The following is a 23367-nucleotide window of genomic DNA, read 5'->3' on the forward strand; positions in this document are numbered from 1 at the left end:
ATTTTGATCTTGACAAACAAACAGCCAAGGAAGATAAACAGTAATGGCCACTGTTCTTTCGATGTATATACTTTGTTGCAGAGATAAATGATTGAGCACAGTTTTGTAGGGCATAAGCACGACAAATTTGTTCTGCGCGGTTATATGGCCTCAGACCCAAAATGTTACAAAGAATGACGCAATCTTCACAGATGGAAAAAGGAAACTGACCTTCTGCAGAAAAGGCTAGTGTGTTTTGGTCACCCAAAGATAAAAGTGTTGATATTTGTATTGGGATTGGAAAACCAGCGAATGTACAGAAATCAGTTCTATGACACAACATCTCATCAAGACTTGTGTTTAGCAAACAAAATTTGATACTGCTAGCAATGACCCTGTCAATCTGTCATGGACATGTAAGTAAACTATCGGTTAACAAATGAGCTGTGTGTTGCATTTTGCATTATTGCAGTCCTAGTCCCTACCAAAAAATAGTGAAATGAACTAATGACAGCTCCGTACAAATGGACTCAATGCCATTACCTGAAGCCATGGGCAGACTTTCTCGCCGAAGTTGGCAGCCTGATGGTTACTAACTGTTGTAGGCCTTGGAAAATGCAGCGAAGATGCCAGGAAATGGCCGTCACATGCGGTGCTAGAAATCATGCAGACCATGAGATATGGAGCTGTCAGGCAACTTGCTAGATTTGCAGCAATCAAAGCACTGCTGAAGCAACCAACAAACACCCAGCATGCAGCTGCAGCTGTAAGTGCAAAGTACACCCAAAAGCAGTGAAGGATACTCTGCATCTACTCAGCAAAGAGCCAAAGACTCCTGACCATCATATGAAGTGTCCCCTGTGACACTGGCTCTTCACCTCACCTGATTGCAATCACCGGGTTGCTGCAAACGTACAAAGACAGGGTCATCAAGTCATTCAGAAATGATTTCTTTTGAATGAGACTAACTAGCTTACCTCCCAATCTCGTGATGCAGGACACCGTACCGAAGGGAACACATCCATAAAAGCTGGACCCCAGATGGTTGCATATAATGCCCCTACCCAATTTAGCATCAGACTGTAGCATGCACTGATTGCCTAGCCATAGCCCACTAGTCCATGGCCCAGCAAAATCTGATCTGAATCTGGCTACCTCCCTTTACAGCCACCAGCCCACGCACCTTGTCCCCTCTCACCTGCTAGTAAGTCCCGTATCTCTGTGCCTATATATTCAGGGGCCAAGACATCATCACTTCATCAACAAACTCACAGACCAAACATTTCTCAGCCAAAAACCTGAGAACCAAGAACACCCAGCAATGACCATGATCCATCCCAAGAGGCTTGCTCAGTTGGTGAGGAAGTGGCAAAGGGTCAAGACGGTGGCCAGGGATGACGAAGCATGCTGCACGACATAGCCGGTCGCAGATAAAGGTCACTGTGCCATGTACACGGCCGACGGGAGGCGGTTCGAGGTCCCGTTGGCATACCTCGGCACGACAGTCTTCGGCGAGCTGCTAAGGATGTCCCAGGAAGAGTTTGGGTTCACATGCGACAGCAGGATCACACTGCCCTTCGATGCAGTCGTGATGGAGTATGTAATGTGCTTGCTCAGAAGAAATGCTTCAGAGGAAGTAGAGAGGGCATTCCTGAGCTCTGTAGTGATGCCTTGCCAATATCCAAGCTGTACAGTACCACATGTAGCGCTGCACCAGCAGCTTGCAGTTTGTAGCTCCTGAATATATGCAAAGTTTTTGCCTCATTATTCTCCATTTTGCATGTCTTGTCCAATACAATGGAAAATAGTTGAACACTAGAGAATGGAAGTTGCATATTAGCACACCAAGCGTGTTGCATCTTACAGAGTCCCCTTACCTACAACTACATAGAATTGGACCATACTACAACCTCAGGCTTCAGAAAACCAATGTCTACTCCCTCCGTCCCATAATGTAAGACGTTTTTACAAGCTAACATAGCTTGCAAAAACGTCTTACATTATGGGACAGAGGGAGTAGCTCATAGCAGCTAACACCTGACAAGCAACACTACCATTAAGAGAAGCAATATGTGATTCTATTATATGCTAAATAAACCAAAGAATTAAATTTATTGAAGTAATAATTTCAAGAAAATTAACAGCAACTCAAAACTCTTCCACTGTTCTATGATCTATAATATATGCAGTTCTCTCAGATAATGCATATTACAGAAGCAATTTTCTGCAATTACTGAGGGTGTTCTTGTTTTAAATACATTAACAGATGTTCACCAGGCAAACAGGGCATATCAGCTGTTATATCTTTTTTTGCATAAAATCCAAAAGTGGAAGAGCAAATTTTCATTTAGCTGTACAAACTACAGATCAATTTTTTGAGTAAATAATTGGTCATGTCTAGCTGTTACGTATAAATTGAACGACCTTGAAAGGATAAAATGAGACTTAACAGAAGGCAGTAGGCCTGAAAATGCTCAAAGGGAAGTGTGCAACATAAAACTTGTCCATACCTGTCAAACATGACTTTCAGCTAAATTTACGGGACCCATGTTTTGCAAGCTTGCAGCTGGTTTTCGATCCACAGGAAAACGCGGAGAAGGCGCTGAGAAATGGATGCCACTTAGAAGTCAGGTAGGCCATTAATTATCAGTATATGGAACTGTTCAGCAACTTGCTCGTATTGCATCAGTTAATGTAGTCCCCATCAAACCTAATCAAGATGTTAATGATTTGCATTGAAGTGCAAACCATGCTAGCTAGCTAGCCCCATGGCACTGGCCCTCCAACTGATTGCTGCAATCTCAGCGTTGATGAATTGCAGAGTGCAAGACTTGGATCCCCTTATCATTGTGAAATCATTACTCGTGCAACTAGGCATAAGTAGCTAATCCTTGACGGTGTCACTCTCATAACACAAGATTCCGAATAAGACGTAGCCCATCCATCAGAAGGCTGGGCCCAAGATGCCTGCACAAGGCTTGTCTGCCAATATCTCATTGCACAATGCTGGAACCCAGTTTGCATGGGGTCCTCGTGTCACTTATCCACCAGACGTGCCACTATGGCAGTATCCATCATGCACCAAAGATTTGGCCCATAGAAATACATAATCCTTAATCTGCTTGCAGCATTGCACAAATGAACCTCGTGGCCTTGTCCCCTTACCCAATCATCAATGGCACTTGACAGGGCTCATATCTCGAGCTATAAATTCTTGGTCCAGTGGCCTCAAAACAGCATCACTTCATCCACAAACAAAGCATCTGCACTCCCAGCAAAAAAGAACCAACCATGATCAACTCCAGGAGAATTGCTCAGCTAGCAAAGAAGTGGCAGAGAGCAGCAGCTCTCGAGAGGAAGCGGCCTACCATGACGGCAACAACAGAAGTCGATGGGTGCTCAACAGCAGTGGCAGGAAAGGGCCACTGTGTCATGTACACCACTGACGGGGGACGGTTCGTGCTGCCATTGGCATACCTCAGCACGGTGGTCTTAAGTGAGCTCCCGCGGATGTCCGAAGAGGTGTTTGGTTTCGCAGGCCGTGAAGGAGGGATCAAGCTGCCCTGTGACGCCATGGTGATGGAGTACGCCATGTCCTTGCTCAGGAGAAGTGCCTCCGCTGAGATGGAGGCGGCGTTCCTTAGCTCCATGGTGATGCCATGCTACTATGCAGCTCCACCTGTGGGAGTTAGCCAACATGTTATTGTCTGTAATTGCTAACTGTCATCATGTTTTGTACTTTTGTATGTAAAGTAGTTCAAAGTAGGGAATAGGAAAGAAGATGCTCTATACAAAGAATTTTAGTTTTGCAACCGATTAAGCAATCGAAAAATGGTTACAAACATCATTCCTCCAGCATATATATTTCTGCGGACATAAATGACTAGTCGCTTTTAGGACTTGAACAGAACAAGTCAAAGAATTCTTCTGCGCAGTTACGTGGCCTCAGACCAAAAATTTACAAAGAAACGTTCAAATGGGCAGGATAAATGTTTCTCAATGAGCTTAAAAAACTGCCAAACAATATATCCCCTAATCTGGTAAATCCATCCAAATGGGTTTACTAATAGAATGCCCGATCCAGTACAAAATTGAGCTTCTCGTTAGGATTCTATGAGGAGAGTAGCTGGGACTAAGAAATCATGCAGACCGTATGAACTGTCCAGCAAGTTGCTAGACTCGCAACAACCAAAGCGCTGCTTAACAAAACAATACCTAGCTAGCATTGCAGATGTAGACCACATTTCTCAGTTGAGACTCAAGGCAATGGTATCTCTTTTTCCAATATATCAGGAGAGCTGCCAAGTTCATTACTCAGAGCAGGAATTTACAACAAGATCAGACGAAAGACAAGCAAACGGAACAAAAGGAGGCTCATACAGTGGTTGGTTCCAGTTCAAGTTCAACTTTTTGACACTATTATGTATAATCGAGGTGTAAGCCCTCTGTTTTATCTTTTTTCATCAGTGCTTGAGAATTTGGCAAACATAAGTGTAGCTTCAAATTCTCCGTTGACTATGTTTTCAAGTTATGCAAACATCTTCCAAAATTCATCAACGAAACCAATTGACTGACTAGCAGGATGACTTCTTTTTTACAAGAAAGCTTGCTAGTCTTATCAAGAACATTTAACAAGTAGCAATGCAAAAGATGCAGATGTGAATAATCACAGGAAACTGACATTTTCAGAAAATTCACTGGTCTGCTAAGATGAGAAAATAGGATCTCTGTTGCATTTCCTATTGTCCTGACAACTGACATATCTAACTGAAAAAAAACATGTACCACTAGCTACAAACAGAAAATTGCTGATAAAATCCAGCTGATGAAGGCAAACAACTCGCAGTGTAGCAAGGCCTCACTATGGAGCTCAGGAATGCCTTCTCGACCTCTTCAGAGGCATCTCTCCTAATCAAACACATCACATACTCCAGCACAGAGGCATCACAGGGCAATGTGATCTTGCCGTCGCAGGTCAAACCAAACTCCTCTTGAGACATCCGTAGGAGCTCTCTGAAGACCACTGTGCCAAGGTAAGCCAATGGGACCTCGAACCGTGATCCATCAGCGGTGTACACGACACAATGGCCCTTGTCTGCAACAGAAGCAGTGCTGCAGCATCCATCGGTGTCTGCAGTCTCCTGGCCACCGGCTGCCACCAGCCTCTGCAACTTCTTAGCCAGTTGAGCCAGCTTCTTTGGATGAATCATGATTCTGTGGTGTCCTTCCTAAAATGCTCTTTTTCTCAGGAAGGTGTGATGCTTAGATTGCTATCTTATTCATGGATGAAGTGGCTGTGTGAGCAAGCTGTGGATTTATATTTGAAGGAAGAGAGCAGTAGAAGGGTTAGGTGTGGCTACGAGCACAAGTGTGGACAGGACCACATGAGACAAGGGTATAAACATGGCATGTGCAATGCTGAAGAGACAGTGTGATTTGATAAGATTTTGATGAGACCAGCTGTATGGCATGTGATGCAGCAACCAATACTGGTTGAATGATAGTGTACTGTAGTACTGGCACGCGAAATGGTTAGAAAAGCTAAGATATTTTTCATGGACCAGCCCTCCATATCACCATGTCTCAAATGTGTTGAAGCGTGTGAAGACTGATAGAGCCCATGGTTTATGTGCACTGTCTATACTTCTGGCCTGAACATATCGGTATTCAGTACAAGCAACTTGTAGGAATATATATTTTGCATTTGCAGTGCGTCATGTGATTACTTCGTTCGAGCCATGTTTCCTGGTCTTCATGTTCCTGTGGGCATTACTTGTCTTGTTTCAACTTAAAATGAGACCTAGACCCAAAATATAGTGCATCTATTGGATGTCAAAGTGTTACCTAATTGCTTATATATCATTCAGCTGTGTGTGCAAAATCAGATCCTCTAAGAAACAGCACACAAGAAAGACAATCCATATTAAAACGCAATCACAGGTACATCCTACTTTGAGACATTGCATGACAGAATATGATATAGAAAAAGCAGTCTAAAATCAACTTATACATGTGGAAAGCTGAAAGGATTCAGAGATACTGGCAGCTTACAAACATTGCAAGAGTAACTTTTGGCCCTCAGCAGATCTCGGAAATGCCACGTTCCCGTGTCGAATACCTGCAGGCAATAGTTGTACAAGATTTAGCCATCTGGTCACACTTTCTTAGTATACTCTCTATCAATATATACTCTCTTGTGATTGTGCAAGGATCTGCCACATAATCACTATCAATGTATACTCTCTTGTGATCGTGCAACATGATACAAATTATTTAAATGATTGATTAAATCCTGGTTAAATATACAGAGGGTGGCCCCTGATATATAGTCTGAAAGTTGGTTATGCCCATAACAGTTGTTGCTGAACCACCAGATTCAAGGTCGTCAGTGGTCCAAACAACTTGCTCAATAATCTCACGTCACCTCTTTAGTTGATGGTCTGTTTGATTAGCAGCATCTCATATGTGAACTCCACTTCACATTATGTTCTTACAGTTTCCTATAAAAATTTAGGCCTCCTTTGGTTTAGAGGAATCTTGTAGGAATTTCATAGGATAGGATTTCTATAGGAAAATTTCCTTTAGAGCCCTTTGGTTTGTAGGAATGGAACCCTATTCCTATGGAGGAATTCTTCCTATCCTCCACATTTCATAGGAAAATAAACATTAGCCTAGACTCAATGAAAAAAAATCCTATGATGTGAATCAAAGGGCATCTTCTTTCCTATTCCTACTCATAGGATTTGAGATACATGTCATCTCATTTCCTATGACTTTCCTATTCCTACGATTTTCCTACCCTATGAACCAAAGGAGGCCTTAACAGGATTTTCTTACCTTATTTTTTTAGTTTTGAGCGCCTAGAATAAGATTAGTGATCTGCGAGAGGTTCTAACACTTACTGCAAAAGATAACTTTACATGACCATGATTCCATACCATTTGCTGAACTAGTAACAAGTTCTGTTCGATTTTTGGTGTGCTAATCAGCATGCCAGACTCATCAACTTTAGTCTGAACTTCCTTGTCTTACACAATAGAACCTTAGCTAAATTCGTCGCAAAAATAAGAGTTATGGAACTAAGCAGTCAGGAGTCAAGACGAGAGTCAAATAGTCAACTTCCAATATGATTCTTTCATTCCCTATCTCCTACATAGAACTATTTACATCATCCAAAAGGATGGACAGAAAAAAGAAGGTAAAACGAACACTGAATCCTCAGAAGCCAGAAACAGCTACTTGCTGGCTAACTCCCATGGATGGCTCCAAACCATTTCCATAGTGGCAAGGTCTCACCACAGAGCTCAAGAAAGCTCTCTCTACCTCTTCTGATGCGTTCCTTCTGAGCAAGCACATGACATAGTCCATTAGAGCTGCATCACAAGGCAGGGTTATCCTTCCATCGCTTGTGAAGCCAAACTCATCGTGAGACATCCTCAGGAGCTCCCCGATGATCGTCATGCTGAGGTACGCCAATGGCACCTCAAACCGCCTCCCGTCAGCAGTGTACATGGCGCAGTGGCCCTTCACTGCCACTGACGTGCAGCACTCATCGACTTCTTTTGCTGAAGTCCACATGAGCCTCTTCCTCCTGATGGCTGCCACTCTGTGCCACTTCTTTATCATCTGAGAAAGTCTCTTGGCACTGACCATGGTCGTATCTCCTTTCTTGGCAGAAAGTTCAGAGTTTTATGTCAAGTGTTACGCTAGCAGCAGTGCTTTGCTTGTGGATGGAACCGGCGGTTCAGAGCTGATGTATTTATAGGTGGGGGGAGATATGCATGCAGCTTAAGTGCAGCTATCAAAGCGAGCTGGCAAGGGACAAGGCCATGAGCTTCGAACATGCAATGTTTAGAGGCTACCCCTTTGCTCTTTGGTGCCTGTTGGAGCCAATAGTGGTAGTGCTTGGGTGATTGGATATCACAATGTGCCGTCATACTGGCCTGCTCAATGGATCAGGGGCATGCTTCATGAGGACTACATGTAAGTTGGGTCCAACATGTGAACAGTGAGAGACAGTTCTGTGGGAAATGAGATATCAATTATTTAAAGATCTGAGTATCGCCTGAGATTGAGATACATAGTCTGACGGTTTTCCACGCCCATTGTTTCTGAACAACCAGTTTTAATGTGTTTACTGTCCAAAGTCCAAACAAGTGAACAACTTGCCTGGCAATTTCATAAAATCTTTTGCTGGTTGTCTGTTTGATTAGTAGCATCTCATGTGAACTCCATTTGGTCGCTGCTTCTTACACTCCACAATATAGACCTACTGGACTACAACTAACTTGCTGTCATTTTATTTTTGGACTGAAAACTTATTGTCATTATTGAGTGGTAAGCAGTTCTACTGGACAATATTTCTCAGTTGAGACTTGAAGTAGTCGTATCTCTTTCTGAAAAATAGAAGGAAACCTGCTAAATCCATTGACCAAAGCAGAAACTTACACAACAACAAAAGAAAGACAAAACAAACAAAACAGAAGACGAGAGGTCCGTACTTCTTTCTGGACACTTGCTTAACAATGCCTAATCATCTAATTTTGAACTTATGCAAACGTCTTTCAAAGTTCAGCAATGAAGTCGGTCAGTCTACTGGCTGCCTGAGTCCTATCTAGAACATTTAGAGAAGTACGAACACCAAAGATGTGGATGTAAATAATCATGAGTAATTCAAGATTTTCAGCGAAAATATCACACTGATCTGCTAAGATGAGAAAATATGTATCTTCCTTGCATTCCTACAACTCTTATAATTTACATTCAACTGAACAAAACATTTATCACTAGCTACAAACAGCAAATTGCTGATTAAGTTTCACTGAAGCCACATAACTCGCACTGTGGCAAGGCCTTGCTATGGAGCTCAGGAATGCCTTCTCAACCTCTTCAGAGGCCTCTCTCCTAATCAAACACATCACATAGGCCATCACAGAGGCATCAAAAGGTAATTTGATCTTGCCATCACTAGAGAAGCCAAATTCCTCTTGAGACATCCTCAGGAGCTCACCGAAGACCATTGTGCCAAGGTACACCAAAGGGACCTCGAACCGTGATCCATCAACAGTGTACATGACACAGTGACCCCTGTCTGCAACAGAGGCAGTGCTGCAGCATCCGTCGGTGTCTGCAGTCTGCTGGCCACCAGCTGCCACCAGCCTCTGGCACTTCTTGGCAAGCTGAGCAAGCTTCTTTGAATGGATCATGGTTGCTATGTGTTCTTGGCTAAAATGCACTTTGGCTCTGATGGTGTGATACACTTTTGCACAGATTGCTGTGTCGTTTGGAGATGTAGAAGTTGTGTTGCGCGGGTCATGGGTTTATAGTCAAAGGAGTGGGTCATGTGTAGCTACCAGAAAAGATGGTGGGGCGGGAGCTGCAGGAGACAAGGCCATGAGTGCTCCGCATGCAATGTTGCAGCTGCAGACAATGTGATAAATGATTTGATCAAATATTTTGGGGGATCAGATTTTTGGTTATCGGTGAGGGATGGAGCAAATACTTCTAGTTGGGTGATTGCTGCTCTACTGTAGTACTGATTCCTTCAACTGCTAGAGGCATTAAGCTAAAAAAATTATACAGGACCAGCCATCCATACCACCCTGTCTCAAGTGTGTTTTGGCATGAGAAGGCTGCCTGATGGGGACCATGGCTTGTGGGCATGCCTTATCCTTGGGGCCTTGATCAAGTTGGTATGCAACTCAGGCAACTTGCTACAATATCAAGAGGTATATTCTAGTTTGCATTTGCAGCACACCATGTGATCACTTCATTCGACACGCATTTTCTGGTCTGTGCTTTGCTGTGGGTAGTACCTGGTTCCAACTTACAACTGTGGCATCTGATTCTGACCAGTCCGATTCAACCCCTAAATGGGCTAAAATTCTAGGGGCGCTTATATGATTGAAATTTAAATAGGGCAATATAATGATGTATGATGTTGAAATGTTGTCCCATTGTGCGTATATAATTCAGCTTAGGTTTGCAGGACCAGGCCTTCTAAAGCGGTACTCGAGAAAACACCCCCTATTAAAATGCAATCGCAAGTACATTCTTCTTTGGGACATACTGGGTCAGATTATCATTCTAATGGCGAGGCACATTCAGAAATCAATAAATAGGTGCATAAACATGAAAGCATTCTGAGGTAATGACAACTTACAAGTATTTCAGAAATGACTTCCAGTCCTCGGCAGATCTCCGGAATGCTGTGTCCTCATGCCAAATAATCTGCAGCCAATAGTTATACCAGGTTTAGCCATTTGAGCACAGCTCTGTATCAAGATATGTCAAATGATAGCTTACTAAGCATTCTACTGTGTTACCAGTGCATCATTATATGACTGAATCTTAATTTCTAGTGAGCAGAAGAGCAAAGGCAGAGGTCAGAAGCAATCATCCACAGTGATTTGAGAAATTAGGCAGTGTATTCCCAAGCAAACATCAAATAGCTGTACGACGTACTCCTTCTCGACTTCTCGTAAGAGAGTAACTGAAAAGAAATTGTTTGTGTCGCTATCCACTGCTCATGAGCCGGCATGACAGATTTGAAACCCTCACCGGAGTGTGAAGTGGAGGAGGTGGTCGAGCCATCACGCAGCGCACCTACGATGCGTAGACCAGAAACGTGCCCGACCCCACCGCCAATCGCCCAACGAAGGACCCACTGACATGTGCCGGGCGTGCCGGCGGTGGCGGCGTCAGTCTTCCAGGCAGTGGCAAGTGATCCAACATGAATGCATGTCCTACTATAAGTGTTCCTTGGCTCCATGGTGGTGCCATGCTACCATGCAGCTCCACCTGTGGGAGCCAACATGTTATTCTCTGCAGTTGCTAATTGTCATCATTTTCTGTACTTTTGTATGTAAAGTAGTTCGATGTTGGAAACAGGAAAGAGGATGCAAAGAATTTTAGTTTTGCAACCGATTAAGCAATCGAAAAATAGTTAGAAACATTGTTCCTCCGGTGTATATATTTCTGCGGAGCTAAATGACTGGTTGCTTTTAGGACTTGAACAGAACAAGTCAACATATTCTTCTTTACAGCTACATGGCCTCAGACCCAGAAATTTACAAAGAAACGTTCAAGTGGGCAGGAGAAAGGTTCATGAATGAGCTTAAAAAACTGCCAAACAATAATACCCCTAATCTGATAAATCCGTCCAAATCGGTAATACTAATAGAACGCCCCGATCCAGTACATATAATTTTTTCTGTGACACTTTAGAATCTTACTATTATACCGGATCAGGGCGTTCTATTATACATCATGATGGAGTATTATCTTTGAATATACATAGAATAGATTAGTAGACTGGAACAGTAAGTAGTCTAATTAAAAAAAACATTGCATCCACTTAATTTCAATCAAGTCATAACCTGGTGCCATCATGATGTATGATGTTAAAATGTTGGATATCATTCAGCTGAGTGTGCAGGATCAGATCCTCTGAAACAGTACACAAGAAGGACAATCCATATCAAAATGCAACCACAAGTACATCCTACGTTGAGACATTGTATTTCAGAATAGTCTATAGAAAAAGAAGAGTCTGAAATCAACTTAATACATGCGAAAACATGAAAGCATTCAGAGGTAATGGCAGCTTACAAGCATTGCGAGAATAACTTCAGTGTATCTTGGAAATGCCGCATCCCCATGTGAAATAACCTGCAGGCAATAGTTATACAAGATTTAGCCAACTGGTCATAATTTCTTAGTTTGCATTCAGTTTGTGCAAGGATCTGTCACATGATCACTCACACTGTATACTCTCTTGTGATTGTGCATCATGATACAAATTATTTGAGTGCTTGAGCACATCCTGGTAAAATATATAGGGTGGACCCTAAGATGGAGATATATAATCTGACAGTTGGTTATGCCCATAATGAGTTGTTGCTGAACCAGCAGATTCAAGGTCTTCAGTGGTCCAAACAACTTGCTCAATAATCTCACACCACCTCTTTAGTTGATGGTCTGTTTCATTAGCAACATCTCATATGTGAACTCCAGTTCGCTTGTTGTTCTTACAGTTTCCTGTAAGATTTTATCAGGATTTCTTAGTTCTTTTTTTTAGTTTTAACCGCCTAAAATAAGGTTGGTGATCTGCAAGAGGTTCTAACAGTTATTGCAAAAGATAACTTTACATGACCATGATTCCATACCATTTTGCTAAACTAGTACCAAGTTCTGTTCAATTTTTGGTGTGCTTGCAAAAATCAGCATGCCAGACTCATCAAGTATAGTCTGAACTTCCTTGTCTTACACAATAGACCCTTTAGCTTAATTCGTTGCAGAAAGAAGAGTTATGAAACTAAGCAGTCAGGAGTCAAGACGAGAGTCAAATGGTCAACTTGCCAGATGATTCTTTCATTTCCTATCTCCTACATAGAACTATTCACATCATCCAAAAGGGTGGACAGTAAAAAGAAGGTAAAACGAACACTGAATCCTCAGAAGCCAGAAACAGCTACTTGCTGGCTAACTCCCATGGATGGCTCCAAACCATTTCCATAGTGGCAAGGTCTCACCACAGAGCTCAAGAAAGCTCTCTCTACCTCTTCTGATGCGTTCCTTCTGAGCAAGCACATGACATAGTCCATTAGAGCTGCATCACAAGGCAGGGTTATCCTTCCATCGCTTGTGAAGCCAAACTCATCCTGAGACATCCTCAGGAGCTCCCTGATGATCGTCGTGCTGAGGTACGCCAATGGCACCTCAAACCGCCTCCCGTCAGCAGTGTACATGGCGCAGTGGCCCTTCACTGCCACTGACGTGCAGCACTCATCGACTTCTTTTGCTGAAGTCCACATGAGCCTCTTCCTCCTGATGGCTGCCACTCTTTGCCACTTCCTTATCATCTGAGAAAGTCTCTTGGCACTGACCATGGTTGTATCACCTTCTTTCTTGGCAGAAAGCTCAGAGTTTTGTGTCGAGTGCTAAGCTAGTGGTAGTGCTTTGCTTGTGGATGGAACCAGTGGTTCAGAGCTGATGTATTTATAGGTGGGGGAAGATATGCATGCAGCTTAAGTGCAGCTATCAAAGCAAGCTGGCAAGGGACAAGGCCATGAGCTTCGAACATGCAATGTTTAGAGGCTACCCCTTTGCTCTTTGGCACCTGTTGGAGCCAATAGTGGTAGTGTTTGGGTGATTGGATATCACAACGTGTCGCCATACCGGCCTGCTTAATGGGTCAGGGGCATGCTTCATGAGGACTACATGTAAAAGTTGGGTCCAACATGTGAACAGTGAGAGACAGTTCTGTGGGAGGATATCTTGATATTATTGGAAGATCTAGATATCCTCTGAGATTGAGATACATAGTCCGACGGTTTTGCACGCCCATTGTTTCTGAACAACCAGTTTTAATGTGTTCAGTGGTCCAAACAAGTGAACAACTTGCCTGGCAATTTCATAAAACCTTTTGCTGGTTGTCTGTTTGATTAGTAGCATCTCATGTGAACTCCCATTTCATGATGTTGAAATTTTGTCCCATTGTGCATATATATTTCAGCTTAGGTTGCAGGACCAGACCTTCTAAAGCAGTGCTCGAGAAAACATCCCTTAACTAAAATAAAATCGCAAGTACGTTCTTCTTTGGGACATACTGGGTCAGATTATCATTCTAATGAAGAGGCACATTCAGAAATTAATGAATAAGCGCGTAAACATGAAAGCATTCTGAGGTAATGGGAACTTACAAGTATTACAGAAATGACTTCCAGCCCTCGGCAGATCTCTCAAATGCTGTCCTCGTGCCAAATAATCTGCAGCCAATAGTTATACCAGGTTTAGTCATTTGAGTGAATTTACAAAACTGCCAAGCAATAATATCCCCCAATCTGATAAATCCGTCCAAATGGGATTACTAATATAATGCCCCGATCCAGCACAAAATTGTGCTTTTCATTAGGATCCTATAAGGAAGTAGCAGGGACTAAGAACTCATGCAGACCGTATGAACTGTCCAGCAAGTTGCTAGTCTCGCAACAACCAAAGCGCTGCTTAACAAAACAACACCTAGCTAGCATTGCAGATGTAGACCACATTTCTAGGTTGAGACTCAAGGCAATCGTATCTCTTTTTCCAATATAGCAGGAGAGCTGCCAAGTTCATTACTCAGATCAGGAATTTACAACACGATCAGATGAGAAACAAGCAAATGGAACAAAAGAAAGGAGGTTCATGTCGTGGTTGGTTCCAGTTCAAGTTCATCTTTTTGACACTTATGTAATCAAGGTTTAAGCCCTTAGTTTTTTCTTCTTTCATCATCGCTTGACAATTTGGCAAACGTAAGTGCAGCTTCAAATTCTTCGTTGACTATTTTTTCAAGTTATTCAAACGTCTTACAAAATTCATCAACGAAACTAATTGACTGACTAGCAGGCTGACTTCTTTTTCACAAGAAAGCTTGCTGAATCTTATCAAGAGCGAGTAGTAACACAAAAGATGCTGATGGAATAATCACAGGAAACTGACATTTCCAGAAAATTCACAGCAGTCTGCTAAGATGAGAAAATAGGTATCTTTGTTGTATTTCCTATTGTCCTGACAATTGACATCTAATTGAACAAAAACATATACTACTAGCTACAAACAGAAAGTTGCTGATAAAATCCAGCTGATGGCGCCAAACAACTCGCACTGTATACCATCATAGAGGCATCACAGGGCAATGTGATCTTGCCATTGCAGGTGAAGCCAAACTCCTCCCGAGATATCCGTAGGAGCTCTCTGAAGACAATTGTGCTAACGTAAGCCAATGGGACCTCAAACCGCGATCCATCGGCGGTGTACACAACACAATGGCCCCTGTCTGCAACGGAACCGGTGCTGCAGCATCCGTCAGTGTCTGCAGTCTCCTGGCCACCAACTGCCACCAGCCTCTGCAACTTCTTAGCCAGTTGAGCCAGCTTCTTTGGAAATCATGGTTCTGTGGTGTTCTTCCTAAAATGCTCTTTTTCTTAGGAAGGTGTGACGCTTAGATTGCTATCTTGTTCGTGGATGAAGTGGTTGTGTGAGCAAACTGTGAATTTATATTTGAAGGAAGAGAGCAGTAGAAGGGTTAGGTGTAGCTATGAGCACAAGTGTGGACAGGACCACAGGAGACAAGGCTATAAACATGGCATGTGCAATGCTGAAGAGACAGTCTGATTTGATAAGATTTTGATGAGGCCAGTTGTATGGCATGTGATGCAGCAACCAATACTGGTTAAATGAAAGTGTACTGTAGTACTGGCGCGCGCAATGGTTAAAAAAGCTAAGATATTTTTCATGGATCAGCCCTCCATATCACCATGTCTCGAATGTGTTGCAGCGTGAGAAGACTGGTAGAACTCATGGTTCATGTGTACCACCACCTATGCTTCTGGCCCTGAACATGTCAGCATTCAATATATAATTTGCATTCGCAGTGGGGTCACGCGATTGCTTCGTTCAAGCCATGTTTCCTGGTTTTCATTTTCCTCTGGATATTGTGTATTGTTTCAACTTTAAAACAAGACTGCTGGATCTATAGGGGCACCTAAATAGACCAAAATTCTAGTGCATCTATTTGATATTCTTCGAACAAACCCCTCCGATATAGAAAATAAAAGAAATAACATATAATTTTTCTACGGCACCTTAGAGTTTTTGTATTATATTATCTTTGCATATACACAGAATATATTAGTAGACTGAAATAGTAAGTAGTCTAATTTAACTTATTTTTTTATTGTATCCACTTAATTTCAATCAAGTCATAACCTGGGTGCCATCATGATGTATCATGTTAAAATGTTGGATATCATTCAGCTGTGTATGCAGGATTGGATCCTCTGAAACAGTACACAAGCAGGACAATCCATAAAACGCAATCACAACTACATCCTACTTTGAGACCTTGTTTTCAGAATAGTCTATAGAAAAAGCAGAGTCTGAAATCAACTTATGCATGTGAAAAAATGAAAACATTCAGAGGTAATGGGAGCTTACAAGCATTGTGAGAGTAACTTCTGGCCCTTGGCGGATCTTGGAAATACTGCATCCCATGTCAAATAACCTGCAGGCAATAGTTATACAAGATTTAGCCATATCTATTCAGAATTTCTTAGTTTGCATTCAGTTTGTGCAAGGATCTGTCACATGATCACTGACAATGTATACTCTCTTGTGATTGTGCATCATGATACAAATTATTTGACTGCTTGCTTATATCCTGGTTACATATATAGGGTGGCCCCTGAGGTGGGAGATATAGTCTCAAAGTTGGCTATGACCATAAAGAGTTGTTGCTGAACCACCAGATTCAAGGTCTTCAGTGGTCCAAATAGCTTGCTCAATAATCTCACATCACTTCTTTAATTAGTTGATGGTCTGTTTGATTAGCAGCATCTCATATGTGAACTCCACTTCACATTTTGTTCTTACAGTTTCCTATGAACAGGATTTTCTTGCCTTCTTTTTTAGTTTTGACCGCCTAGAATAAAATTGGTGATTAAGAGGTTGTAACTTGTAACAGTTATTGCAAAAGATAACTTTACATGGCCATGATTGCATACCATTTTGCTAAACTAGTACCAACCTCTGTTCAAAGTTTGGTGTGCTTGCATCAACTTTAGTCTGAAGTTTGCTGCCTTACGCAATAGAGCCTTATCTTAATTCGCCAGACAAACAGAGTTGAGGAACTAAGCAGACAGAAGTCAAGACAAGAGTCAAATGGTCAACTTGCCATATGATTCTTTCATTTCCTATCTCCTACATAGAACTATTTACATCATCCAAAAGGATGGACAGACAAAAGAAGGTAAAACGAACACTGAATCCTCAGAAGCCAGAAACAGCTACTTGCTGGCTAACTCCAATAGATGGCTCCAAACCATTTCCATAGTGGCAAGGTCTCACCACAGAGCTCAAGAAAGCTCTCTCTACCTCTTCTGATGCGTTCCTTCTGAGCAAGCACATGACATAGTCCATCACAGCTGCATCACAAGGCAGGGTTATCCTTCCATCGCTTGTGAAGCCAAACTCCTCCTGAGACATCCTCAGGAGCTCCCCGATGATCGTCGTGCTGAGGTACGCCAATGGCACCTCAAACCGCCTCCCATCAGCAGTGTACATGGCGCAGTGGCCCTTCACTGCCACAGACGTGCAGCACTCATCGACTTCTTTTGCTGAAGTCCACATGAGCCTCTTCCTCCCGATGGCTGCCACTCTTTGCCACTTCCTTGCCATTTGAGAAAGTCTCTTGGCACTGACCATGGTTGTATCACCTTCTTTCTTGGCAGAAAGCTCAGAGTTTTGTGTCGAGTGCTAAGCTAGTGGTAGTGCTTTGCTTGTGGATGGAACCTGTGGTTCAGAGCTGAATATTTATAGGTGGGCGGAAGATAGGCATGCAGCTTAAGTGGAGCTATCAAAGCAAGCTGGCAAGGGACAAGGCCATGAGCTTCAAACATGCAATGTTTAGAGGCCCCTTTGGCACTTGTTACAGACAGCAGTGGTAGTGTTTGGGCAATTGGATATCACAATGTGCCGCCATACTGACCTGCTTAATGGATCAGGGGCATGCTTCATGAGGACTACATGTAAGTTGGGTCCAACATGTGAACAGTGAGGAACAGTTCTGCGGGAGATGAGATATAAATTATTTAAATATTTGGGTATCCCCTCAGAGTGAGATACATAGTCTGACGGTTTTCCATGCCCATTGTTTCTGAACAGCCAGTTTTAATGCGTTTAGTGGTTCAAATAAGTGAACAGCTTGCCCGGCAATTTCATAAAATATTTTGCTGGTTGTCTGTTTGATTAGTAGCATCTCATGTGAGCTCCATTTCGTCGCTGCTTCTTACACTCTCCTATACGGTCCTACAGGACTACAACTAGCTTATTATCATTGGTGAGCGGTAATCAGTTCTACTGGACCATATATCTCAGTTAAAACCTGAAGCAATCATATCTCTTTGATGGAAAATAGCAGGAAAGCTGCTAAATTCATTGATCAAAACAGGAACTTACACAACAAAAGAAATACAAACAAACAAAACAGAAAGCGAGAGGTTCATATTTCTTTCTGAACAACTCTTGCTTAACAATGTCTAACCATCTAATTTTCAACTCATGCAAACGTCTTACAAAGTTCAGCAATGAAGTCGGTCAGTCTACTAGCTGACTGAGTCCTATCTAGAACATTTAGCGAGTACCAACACCAAAGATGTGGGTATAAATAATAATGAGGATGTCAAAATTTTCAGTGAAATTATCAACTGGTCTGCTAAGACAAGAGAAAATCAGTATATTCCTTTCATTCCCTACAATTCTTCAATTTACATTCAACTGAACAAAAACATTTATCACTAGCTACAAACAGCAAATTGCTGATTAAGTCTCACTGAAGCTACACAACTCGCACTGTGGCAAGGCCTTGCTATGGAGCTCAGGAACGCCTTTTCAACCTCTTCAGAGGCATCTCTCCTAATCAAACACATCACATACTCCATCACAGAAGCATCAAAAGGTACTGTGATCTTGCCATCGCTGGAGAAGCCAAATTCCTCTTGAGACATCCTCAGGAGCTCACTGAAGACCATTGTGCCAAGGTACACCAACGGAACCTCGAACCGAGACCCATCAGCAGTGTACATGACACAATGGCCCCTGTCTGCGACAGAGGTGGTGCTGCAGCATCCGTCGGTGCCTGCAGTCTGCTGGCCACCGATTGCCACCATCCTCTGCCACTTCTTGGCAAGTTGAGCAAGCTTCTTTGAATAGATCATGGCTGTTATGTGTTCTTGGCTAAATTGCACTTCTGCTCTGATGGTGTGATGGAGCTTTTCACAGATTGCGGTGTTGTTTGCAGATGAAGAAGTTGTGTTGAGCAGATCATGGATTTATAGTTCAAGGGATGGGTTATGTGTAGCTACCAGAAAAGGTGGTGGGCAGGACTACAGGAGACAAGGCCATGAGTGCTCTGCATGCAATATTGCAGACGCAGACAACGTGACAAATCATTTGATCAGATTTTTTTGGGACCAGATTTTTGATTATCAGTAAGGGGTGCGGTGGAGCCAATGCTTCCAGCTCCATGATTGTTGATGTACTGTAGACTTATTACTTCACCTGTTAGAGGCATTAAGCTAAAAAATTATATGACCAGCCATCCATACCAGCATGTCTCAAATGTGTTTTGGCATGAAAGGGCTGATGGCTGACAGAACCCATGGTTTCTGGGCATGCCTTATCCTTGGGGCCCTGATCAAGTTGGAATTCTAGTTTGCATTTGCAGCACACCATGTGATCACTTAATTCAACCCACGTTTCCTGGTCTGCATTTTGCTGTGGGCAATACCTGGTTCAACTTTCAACTGAGGCAGCTGATTACACCCCATCTGATTTGACCCGTAAATGGACTAAAATTGTAGGGGCGGCTATATGATTGGAATTTAACCAGAAATCATCATGATGTATGATGCTGAAATTTTGTCCTGTTGTGTGTATATAATTCAGCTTACTTTGCAGGACCAGACCTTCTAAAGCAGTATATTAGATAAAAACATTCCCTATTAAAATGCAATCACAAGTACTCCCTCCGTTCCAAATTACTTGTCGCAGGTATGTATCTAGATGTATTTTAGTTCTAGATACATCCATTTCTGCGACGAGTAATTTGGAACGGAGGGAGTAGTACATTCTTCTTTGGGGCATACTGGGTAAGATCATTCTAATGAAGAGGCACATTCAGAAATCAATGGAAAGGTGCATCAACATGAAAGCATTCTGAGGTAATGGCAACTTACAAGTATTTCAGAAATGACTTCCAGCTCCCAGCAGATCTCCGAAATGTTTTTTCTTTGTGCCAAATAATCTGCAGCCAATAGTTATACCAGGTTTAGAAATTTGAGCAAAGCTCTGTACCAAGATCTGTCGACTGATGGCTTACTAAGCATTCTGCTTTGCTACCAGTGTATCATTATATGACTGTAAATCTTAATTTCTAGCGAGCGGAAGAGCAAAGGCAGAGGTCAGAACCAATCCTCCACATTGATTTGAGAAACTGGGCAGTGTATTCCCAAGTAAACATCAAATAGCTGTATGTTGTACTCCTTCTCATAAGCGAGTAAATGAAAAAAAAATGTTTGCATTGCTATCTACTGCTAATGAGAGGGCCTGGCAGATTTGAAACCCTCACCAGTGTGCAGTGGAGAAGGTGGCCGAGCCACCGTGCGGTGCATGTACGACGCATAGACCAGAAATGCGCCCAACGCCACTGCCAATCGCCCAGCGGTGGGCCCATTGACATGTGCAGCGGAATAGGTAGCTCAGACGCAGCGGCAGCGGCGGCGCCAGTCTTCCAGGCAGAGACGAGAGATCCAATATGGATGCATATTCTACTGCACATGAGAAATACAAACCAGTTTCGCACCCATTCCCTATAACACCCATGGCCATTCCCAATACTTAATCTTGTTATATGTCCATTACTAATTAAGATTGCATTAGACACCCCGATGATACCTTCTTTTTACCCAAATTGATCAATCTAACCATGTTTCTCTTGTGACCAGAAGTCAGGCTTTGGAATCTGGATTCTTTTTCCTTTCAGTAGCAATCTGGATGTTATGGTAAAGGAAAGTGAGGAGTCGAGAAACCCAGTCTACTGAGTATTTTCCTCTAATAGTGGATAGAGGACACATATGACTTCAGTCGCATGGCTCGAAAAGGAACATCACTACCTAATGATCAAAGGTCAACTGCCGAGAGACAGCTATAATAGACCAAATGTCCATATCAATGATAACATCATCCAGTTGAACTGATTCAAGAGGACATATGCAATTATCTATTTTCCCAACTTATAAATGACACATTACATTCAACAACTGAACTAGAATAAAAACACTACTAAGAAGAGAAGTCAGAACGCAAAATATCCAGGCACAAATCTCTGATCAATTCATATTTGCTTTTCCCCAAATCAAGGCAAAAAGAGAATGAAAAACATAAGTGGACAAGTTTCATGCTATTGTTGCCCAAAATAGCTTATCCACACACAGAGTGCTGAAGAACATCACTAGTCAGCATCAATAAGATACTGACACCTACTTCCTTCAGAAAAGATGGCAAAGACACTAGGATACAACACCATAATAATATGAAACCTTACACTAAAGTTGCAAAATTATCCATTCGTGGCCTATATACTCCCTATCAGACTATCACAAACAACAAACCAACAACTACAATTCCAACAGATTTCTGCTTCCAAATGCTAGTCAACAGCACAGAAAAAAGGCTAGCAGTAGCAAACGATCAATTTGCAATCTACATACTTTACTTTCCAACTACAATCAGGATAACTGGAACAATGTCACCTTGAAGTCCACACCAGGCTATGCCTAGGCCGGCAACGGGAACCTCATTCCAACCGAAATGTGCACGCACATTGTGAGGCATAAGGTGAAGATGGCCATGGACTTGGCGCTCAGGTACTTGACCGCGACAAGACCCCTTTCGGTGATTTCATCCCGGGCAATGACAATGCTCTTTCGTGCACCAGCGGACACGCGCTGAGTCGAGAACTCGAGGAATGACCGGACCATCTCGGCGGTGACCCTGCCAGTAACATCCAGCACAAACCTCCGGTTGCTTGGCATGGCCAACGTGGTCGATACTCTCTCCATTACACAGCTAGGACCTGAATTGCAGACCTCTTGCGCCGCCACTGCTGCTTCAGCTCGAGAAATGGAGGCCTCCTTTGTGACCTGCCGCGAGGTCCTGACGAACGTCTCGACGGCGCCGTTGCAGACGGACACGAGCAGGTCCTTGAGCTTGGCGTCGTGCTTGGGGTTAGAGACGCCGGCGAGCACCTGGTCGGAGGTGCGCACGGCGGCGGTCCTGTCGAGGTAGGCGGCGACGGCGGTGCTGACGAACACCCGGACGAGCTCCGCGGCGGCCTCCTTGCCCCTGTCGCTGCACAGCGCGGCGAGCCAGTCCGGCTGGCCGGGGGCGCGGGGCGGGGCCTCGGGATCACGGCAGGAGAGCACGAGGTTCCTGGCGAAGCTCCCGAGGACGGCGGAGGCGAACCCGGCGCCGGCGGGGGAAAGGAGGCGGTCCAAGATCCGGTCGTGCAGCGGCGGGAAGGAAGGATCCGGGGCCCGGTGGGAGGAGAAGGCGCGGAGGGCCCCCGAGGCGAGCGACTCGGAGAGGGCGGAGGCGGCGGAGGAGACGTGGTCGGAGGCGGCGAGCTTGGAGAGCTGGCGCAGGCTGCGGGGCACCTGGTCGGAGTCGGAGCGGAGGAAGTCGGCCAGGTCGGAGCCGGCCTGCGAGAGCGCGTTGGCGAGGGAGAGCGCCGCGGCGATGCGGCGGCGGTGGTGGAGGTAGAGGCGGTAGATGCCGTAGCCGGCGGTGGCGGCGGCCGCGCCGGCGAGGAGGCGGCGGCGGGTGGGGGCGGGCGCGAGAGCGTCCATGGGCCGCGGCGAGGGGAGGGGAGAGTGCGGAGGCGTGCGCTATCTCGCCGGCCCGCTCTCGGCCCGCGCCGTCGCCATCGGCTGATCTAGTCCAGTAGGAACAGGGGAGAGAGACGAGACTTGACCGAGCTCGACCCAGTCGTGCTGGCCACTAAGGGCATCTCTAGCCGCGCCCTAGGAAGGCCTCCCAGACGATTTTTTCGCGCCGGCGCCGAAAAAACGGCCCAGTCACGTCTCAGGAGTCCGATTTTCGCCGGCTTGGGTCAAAAACAGCGCCGGCAGACCCAGGCCGAACCCGACGCGCTGGGGGGCGCCCGGGGGCGCGGGCGAGCTGTTTTGGCGCGAAAAAGACGCAGGCCAGCCGCGTCAGCGACTCGGCGCCTCGTCTTCCCCCAACGGCCTCGGTTCCCGCGGGGAATCAATGGCAAGGCTGCCGCCGGTCAGCCTTGTCATTGATTCCTCACGGGCGGCGCGTCACGGGACGGCGCGCCGACGCCTCCCCTCCCTCGCACGCGTACACACGGGCGCGGCGCGGCTAAAAAAGCCGGTGGCCTCCACTCGCCTGTGCCCACACCAGCCCCGCCCCTTGCCGCCGTCCAGCCCCTCCCTCTCCCTACCTCTCCCGAGCGCCGCCGCCCAGCCCCTCCCTCTACCTCTCCCGAGCCCGCCCAGCCCCGCCGTCGCCATGGCAGAACGCTTCCCCGGAGACGAGGCGGCGGCCAACGGCTTCGGCCGTCGTTCGCTCCGCGAACAGGAGTCCTGGCTCCTGTTCCAGGCAAACATCCCGGTGCCGCCGGACATGCGCGCCAGGCCGACGGGGTGGAGACTCAGCGCCGGGGGAGTGCCCATTCCCCCGTTGCCCGACGCCGTGGCGAAGCCGAAGTACTTCGCCGAGGAAGTCGAGATCGTGCGCGCGTCCCTCACCGACGCCCAACTCTCCCTC

At 44.8% G+C, this 23367-nt stretch overlaps 8 protein-coding genes and 1 pseudogene across 8 annotated transcripts; 2 read left to right on the forward strand and 7 right to left on the reverse strand.

The window, feature by feature from the left end:
* Positions 1-390: 390 nt before the first annotated feature.
* Positions 391-22518, reverse strand: LOC119302775 (protein PHLOEM PROTEIN 2-LIKE A10-like). The gene is made up of 13 exons (XM_037579821.1): positions 20147-22518; positions 19755-19822; positions 15958-16024; positions 13683-13748; positions 11590-11649; positions 11358-11427; positions 10540-10779; positions 10142-10209; positions 6031-6097; positions 3348-3658; positions 2490-3242; positions 957-1716; positions 391-883 (listed from the first exon to the last, which is right to left on the reverse strand). Exon 1 carries the CDS (start codon positions 22422-22424, stop codon positions 21354-21356), a length of 1071 nt encoding a protein of 356 aa, XP_037435718.1. The 5' UTR covers positions 22425-22518; the 3' UTR covers positions 391-883; positions 957-1716; positions 2490-3242; positions 3348-3658; positions 6031-6097; positions 10142-10209; positions 10540-10779; positions 11358-11427; positions 11590-11649; positions 13683-13748; positions 15958-16024; positions 19755-19822; positions 20147-21353.
* On the forward strand, positions 1278-1827 carry LOC119302783 (annotated as a pseudogene).
* LOC119302779 (auxin-responsive protein SAUR36-like) lies at positions 3237-3793 on the forward strand. Its single transcript, XM_037579827.1, has one exon. The coding sequence runs from the start codon at positions 3271-3273 to the stop codon at positions 3697-3699; it is 429 nt and encodes a 142-aa protein (XP_037435724.1). The 5' UTR covers positions 3237-3270; the 3' UTR covers positions 3700-3793.
* Positions 4697-5252, reverse strand: LOC119302780 (auxin-responsive protein SAUR36-like). Its single transcript, XM_037579828.1, has one exon. The coding sequence runs from the start codon at positions 5187-5189 to the stop codon at positions 4767-4769; it is 423 nt and encodes a 140-aa protein (XP_037435725.1). The 5' UTR covers positions 5190-5252; the 3' UTR covers positions 4697-4766.
* On the reverse strand, positions 7124-7694 carry LOC119302777 (auxin-responsive protein SAUR36-like). The gene has a single exon (XM_037579825.1). It carries the CDS (start codon positions 7630-7632, stop codon positions 7198-7200), a length of 435 nt encoding a protein of 144 aa, XP_037435722.1. The 5' UTR covers positions 7633-7694; the 3' UTR covers positions 7124-7197.
* On the reverse strand, positions 8718-9248 carry LOC119302785 (auxin-responsive protein SAUR36-like). Its single transcript, XM_037579831.1, has one exon. It carries the CDS (start codon positions 9183-9185, stop codon positions 8766-8768), a length of 420 nt encoding a protein of 139 aa, XP_037435728.1. The 5' UTR covers positions 9186-9248; the 3' UTR covers positions 8718-8765.
* On the reverse strand, positions 12185-12934 carry LOC119302776 (auxin-responsive protein SAUR36-like). Its single transcript, XM_037579822.1, has one exon. The coding sequence runs from the start codon at positions 12867-12869 to the stop codon at positions 12435-12437; it is 435 nt and encodes a 144-aa protein (XP_037435719.1). The 5' UTR covers positions 12870-12934; the 3' UTR covers positions 12185-12434.
* On the reverse strand, positions 16593-17297 carry LOC119302778 (auxin-responsive protein SAUR36-like). The gene has a single exon (XM_037579826.1). The coding sequence runs from the start codon at positions 17221-17223 to the stop codon at positions 16789-16791; it is 435 nt and encodes a 144-aa protein (XP_037435723.1). The 5' UTR covers positions 17224-17297; the 3' UTR covers positions 16593-16788.
* Positions 18276-19549, reverse strand: LOC119302782 (auxin-responsive protein SAUR36-like). Its single transcript, XM_037579830.1, has one exon. It carries the CDS (start codon positions 18732-18734, stop codon positions 18315-18317), a length of 420 nt encoding a protein of 139 aa, XP_037435727.1. The 5' UTR covers positions 18735-19549; the 3' UTR covers positions 18276-18314.
* Positions 22519-23367: the final 849 nt, after the last annotated feature.

The sequence above is a fragment of the Triticum dicoccoides genome, chromosome 5A (assembly GCF_002162155.2).
Source record: "Triticum dicoccoides isolate Atlit2015 ecotype Zavitan chromosome 5A, WEW_v2.0, whole genome shotgun sequence".
Classification (NCBI taxonomy): domain Eukaryota; kingdom Viridiplantae; phylum Streptophyta; class Magnoliopsida; order Poales; family Poaceae; genus Triticum; species Triticum dicoccoides.

What these genes read in the sequence shown, in the direction of transcription:
- LOC119302779 (XM_037579827.1), top strand. Translation starts at nt 3,271, where the DNA reads ATGATCAACTCCAGGAGAATTGCTCAGCTAGCAAAGAAGTGGCAGAGA.
- LOC119302780 (XM_037579828.1), bottom strand. Translation starts at nt 5,189, where the DNA reads ATGATTCATCCAAAGAAGCTGGCTCAACTGGCTAAGAAGTTGCAGAGG.
- LOC119302777 (XM_037579825.1), bottom strand. Translation starts at nt 7,632, where the DNA reads ATGGTCAGTGCCAAGAGACTTTCTCAGATGATAAAGAAGTGGCACAGA.
- LOC119302785 (XM_037579831.1), bottom strand. Translation starts at nt 9,185, where the DNA reads ATGATCCATTCAAAGAAGCTTGCTCAGCTTGCCAAGAAGTGCCAGAGG.
- LOC119302776 (XM_037579822.1), bottom strand. Translation starts at nt 12,869, where the DNA reads ATGGTCAGTGCCAAGAGACTTTCTCAGATGATAAGGAAGTGGCAAAGA.
- LOC119302778 (XM_037579826.1), bottom strand. Translation starts at nt 17,223, where the DNA reads ATGGTCAGTGCCAAGAGACTTTCTCAAATGGCAAGGAAGTGGCAAAGA.
- LOC119302782 (XM_037579830.1), bottom strand. Translation starts at nt 18,734, where the DNA reads ATGATCTATTCAAAGAAGCTTGCTCAACTTGCCAAGAAGTGGCAGAGG.
- LOC119302775 (XM_037579821.1), bottom strand. Translation starts at nt 22,424, where the DNA reads ATGGACGCTCTCGCGCCCGCCCCCACCCGCCGCCGCCTCCTCGCCGGC.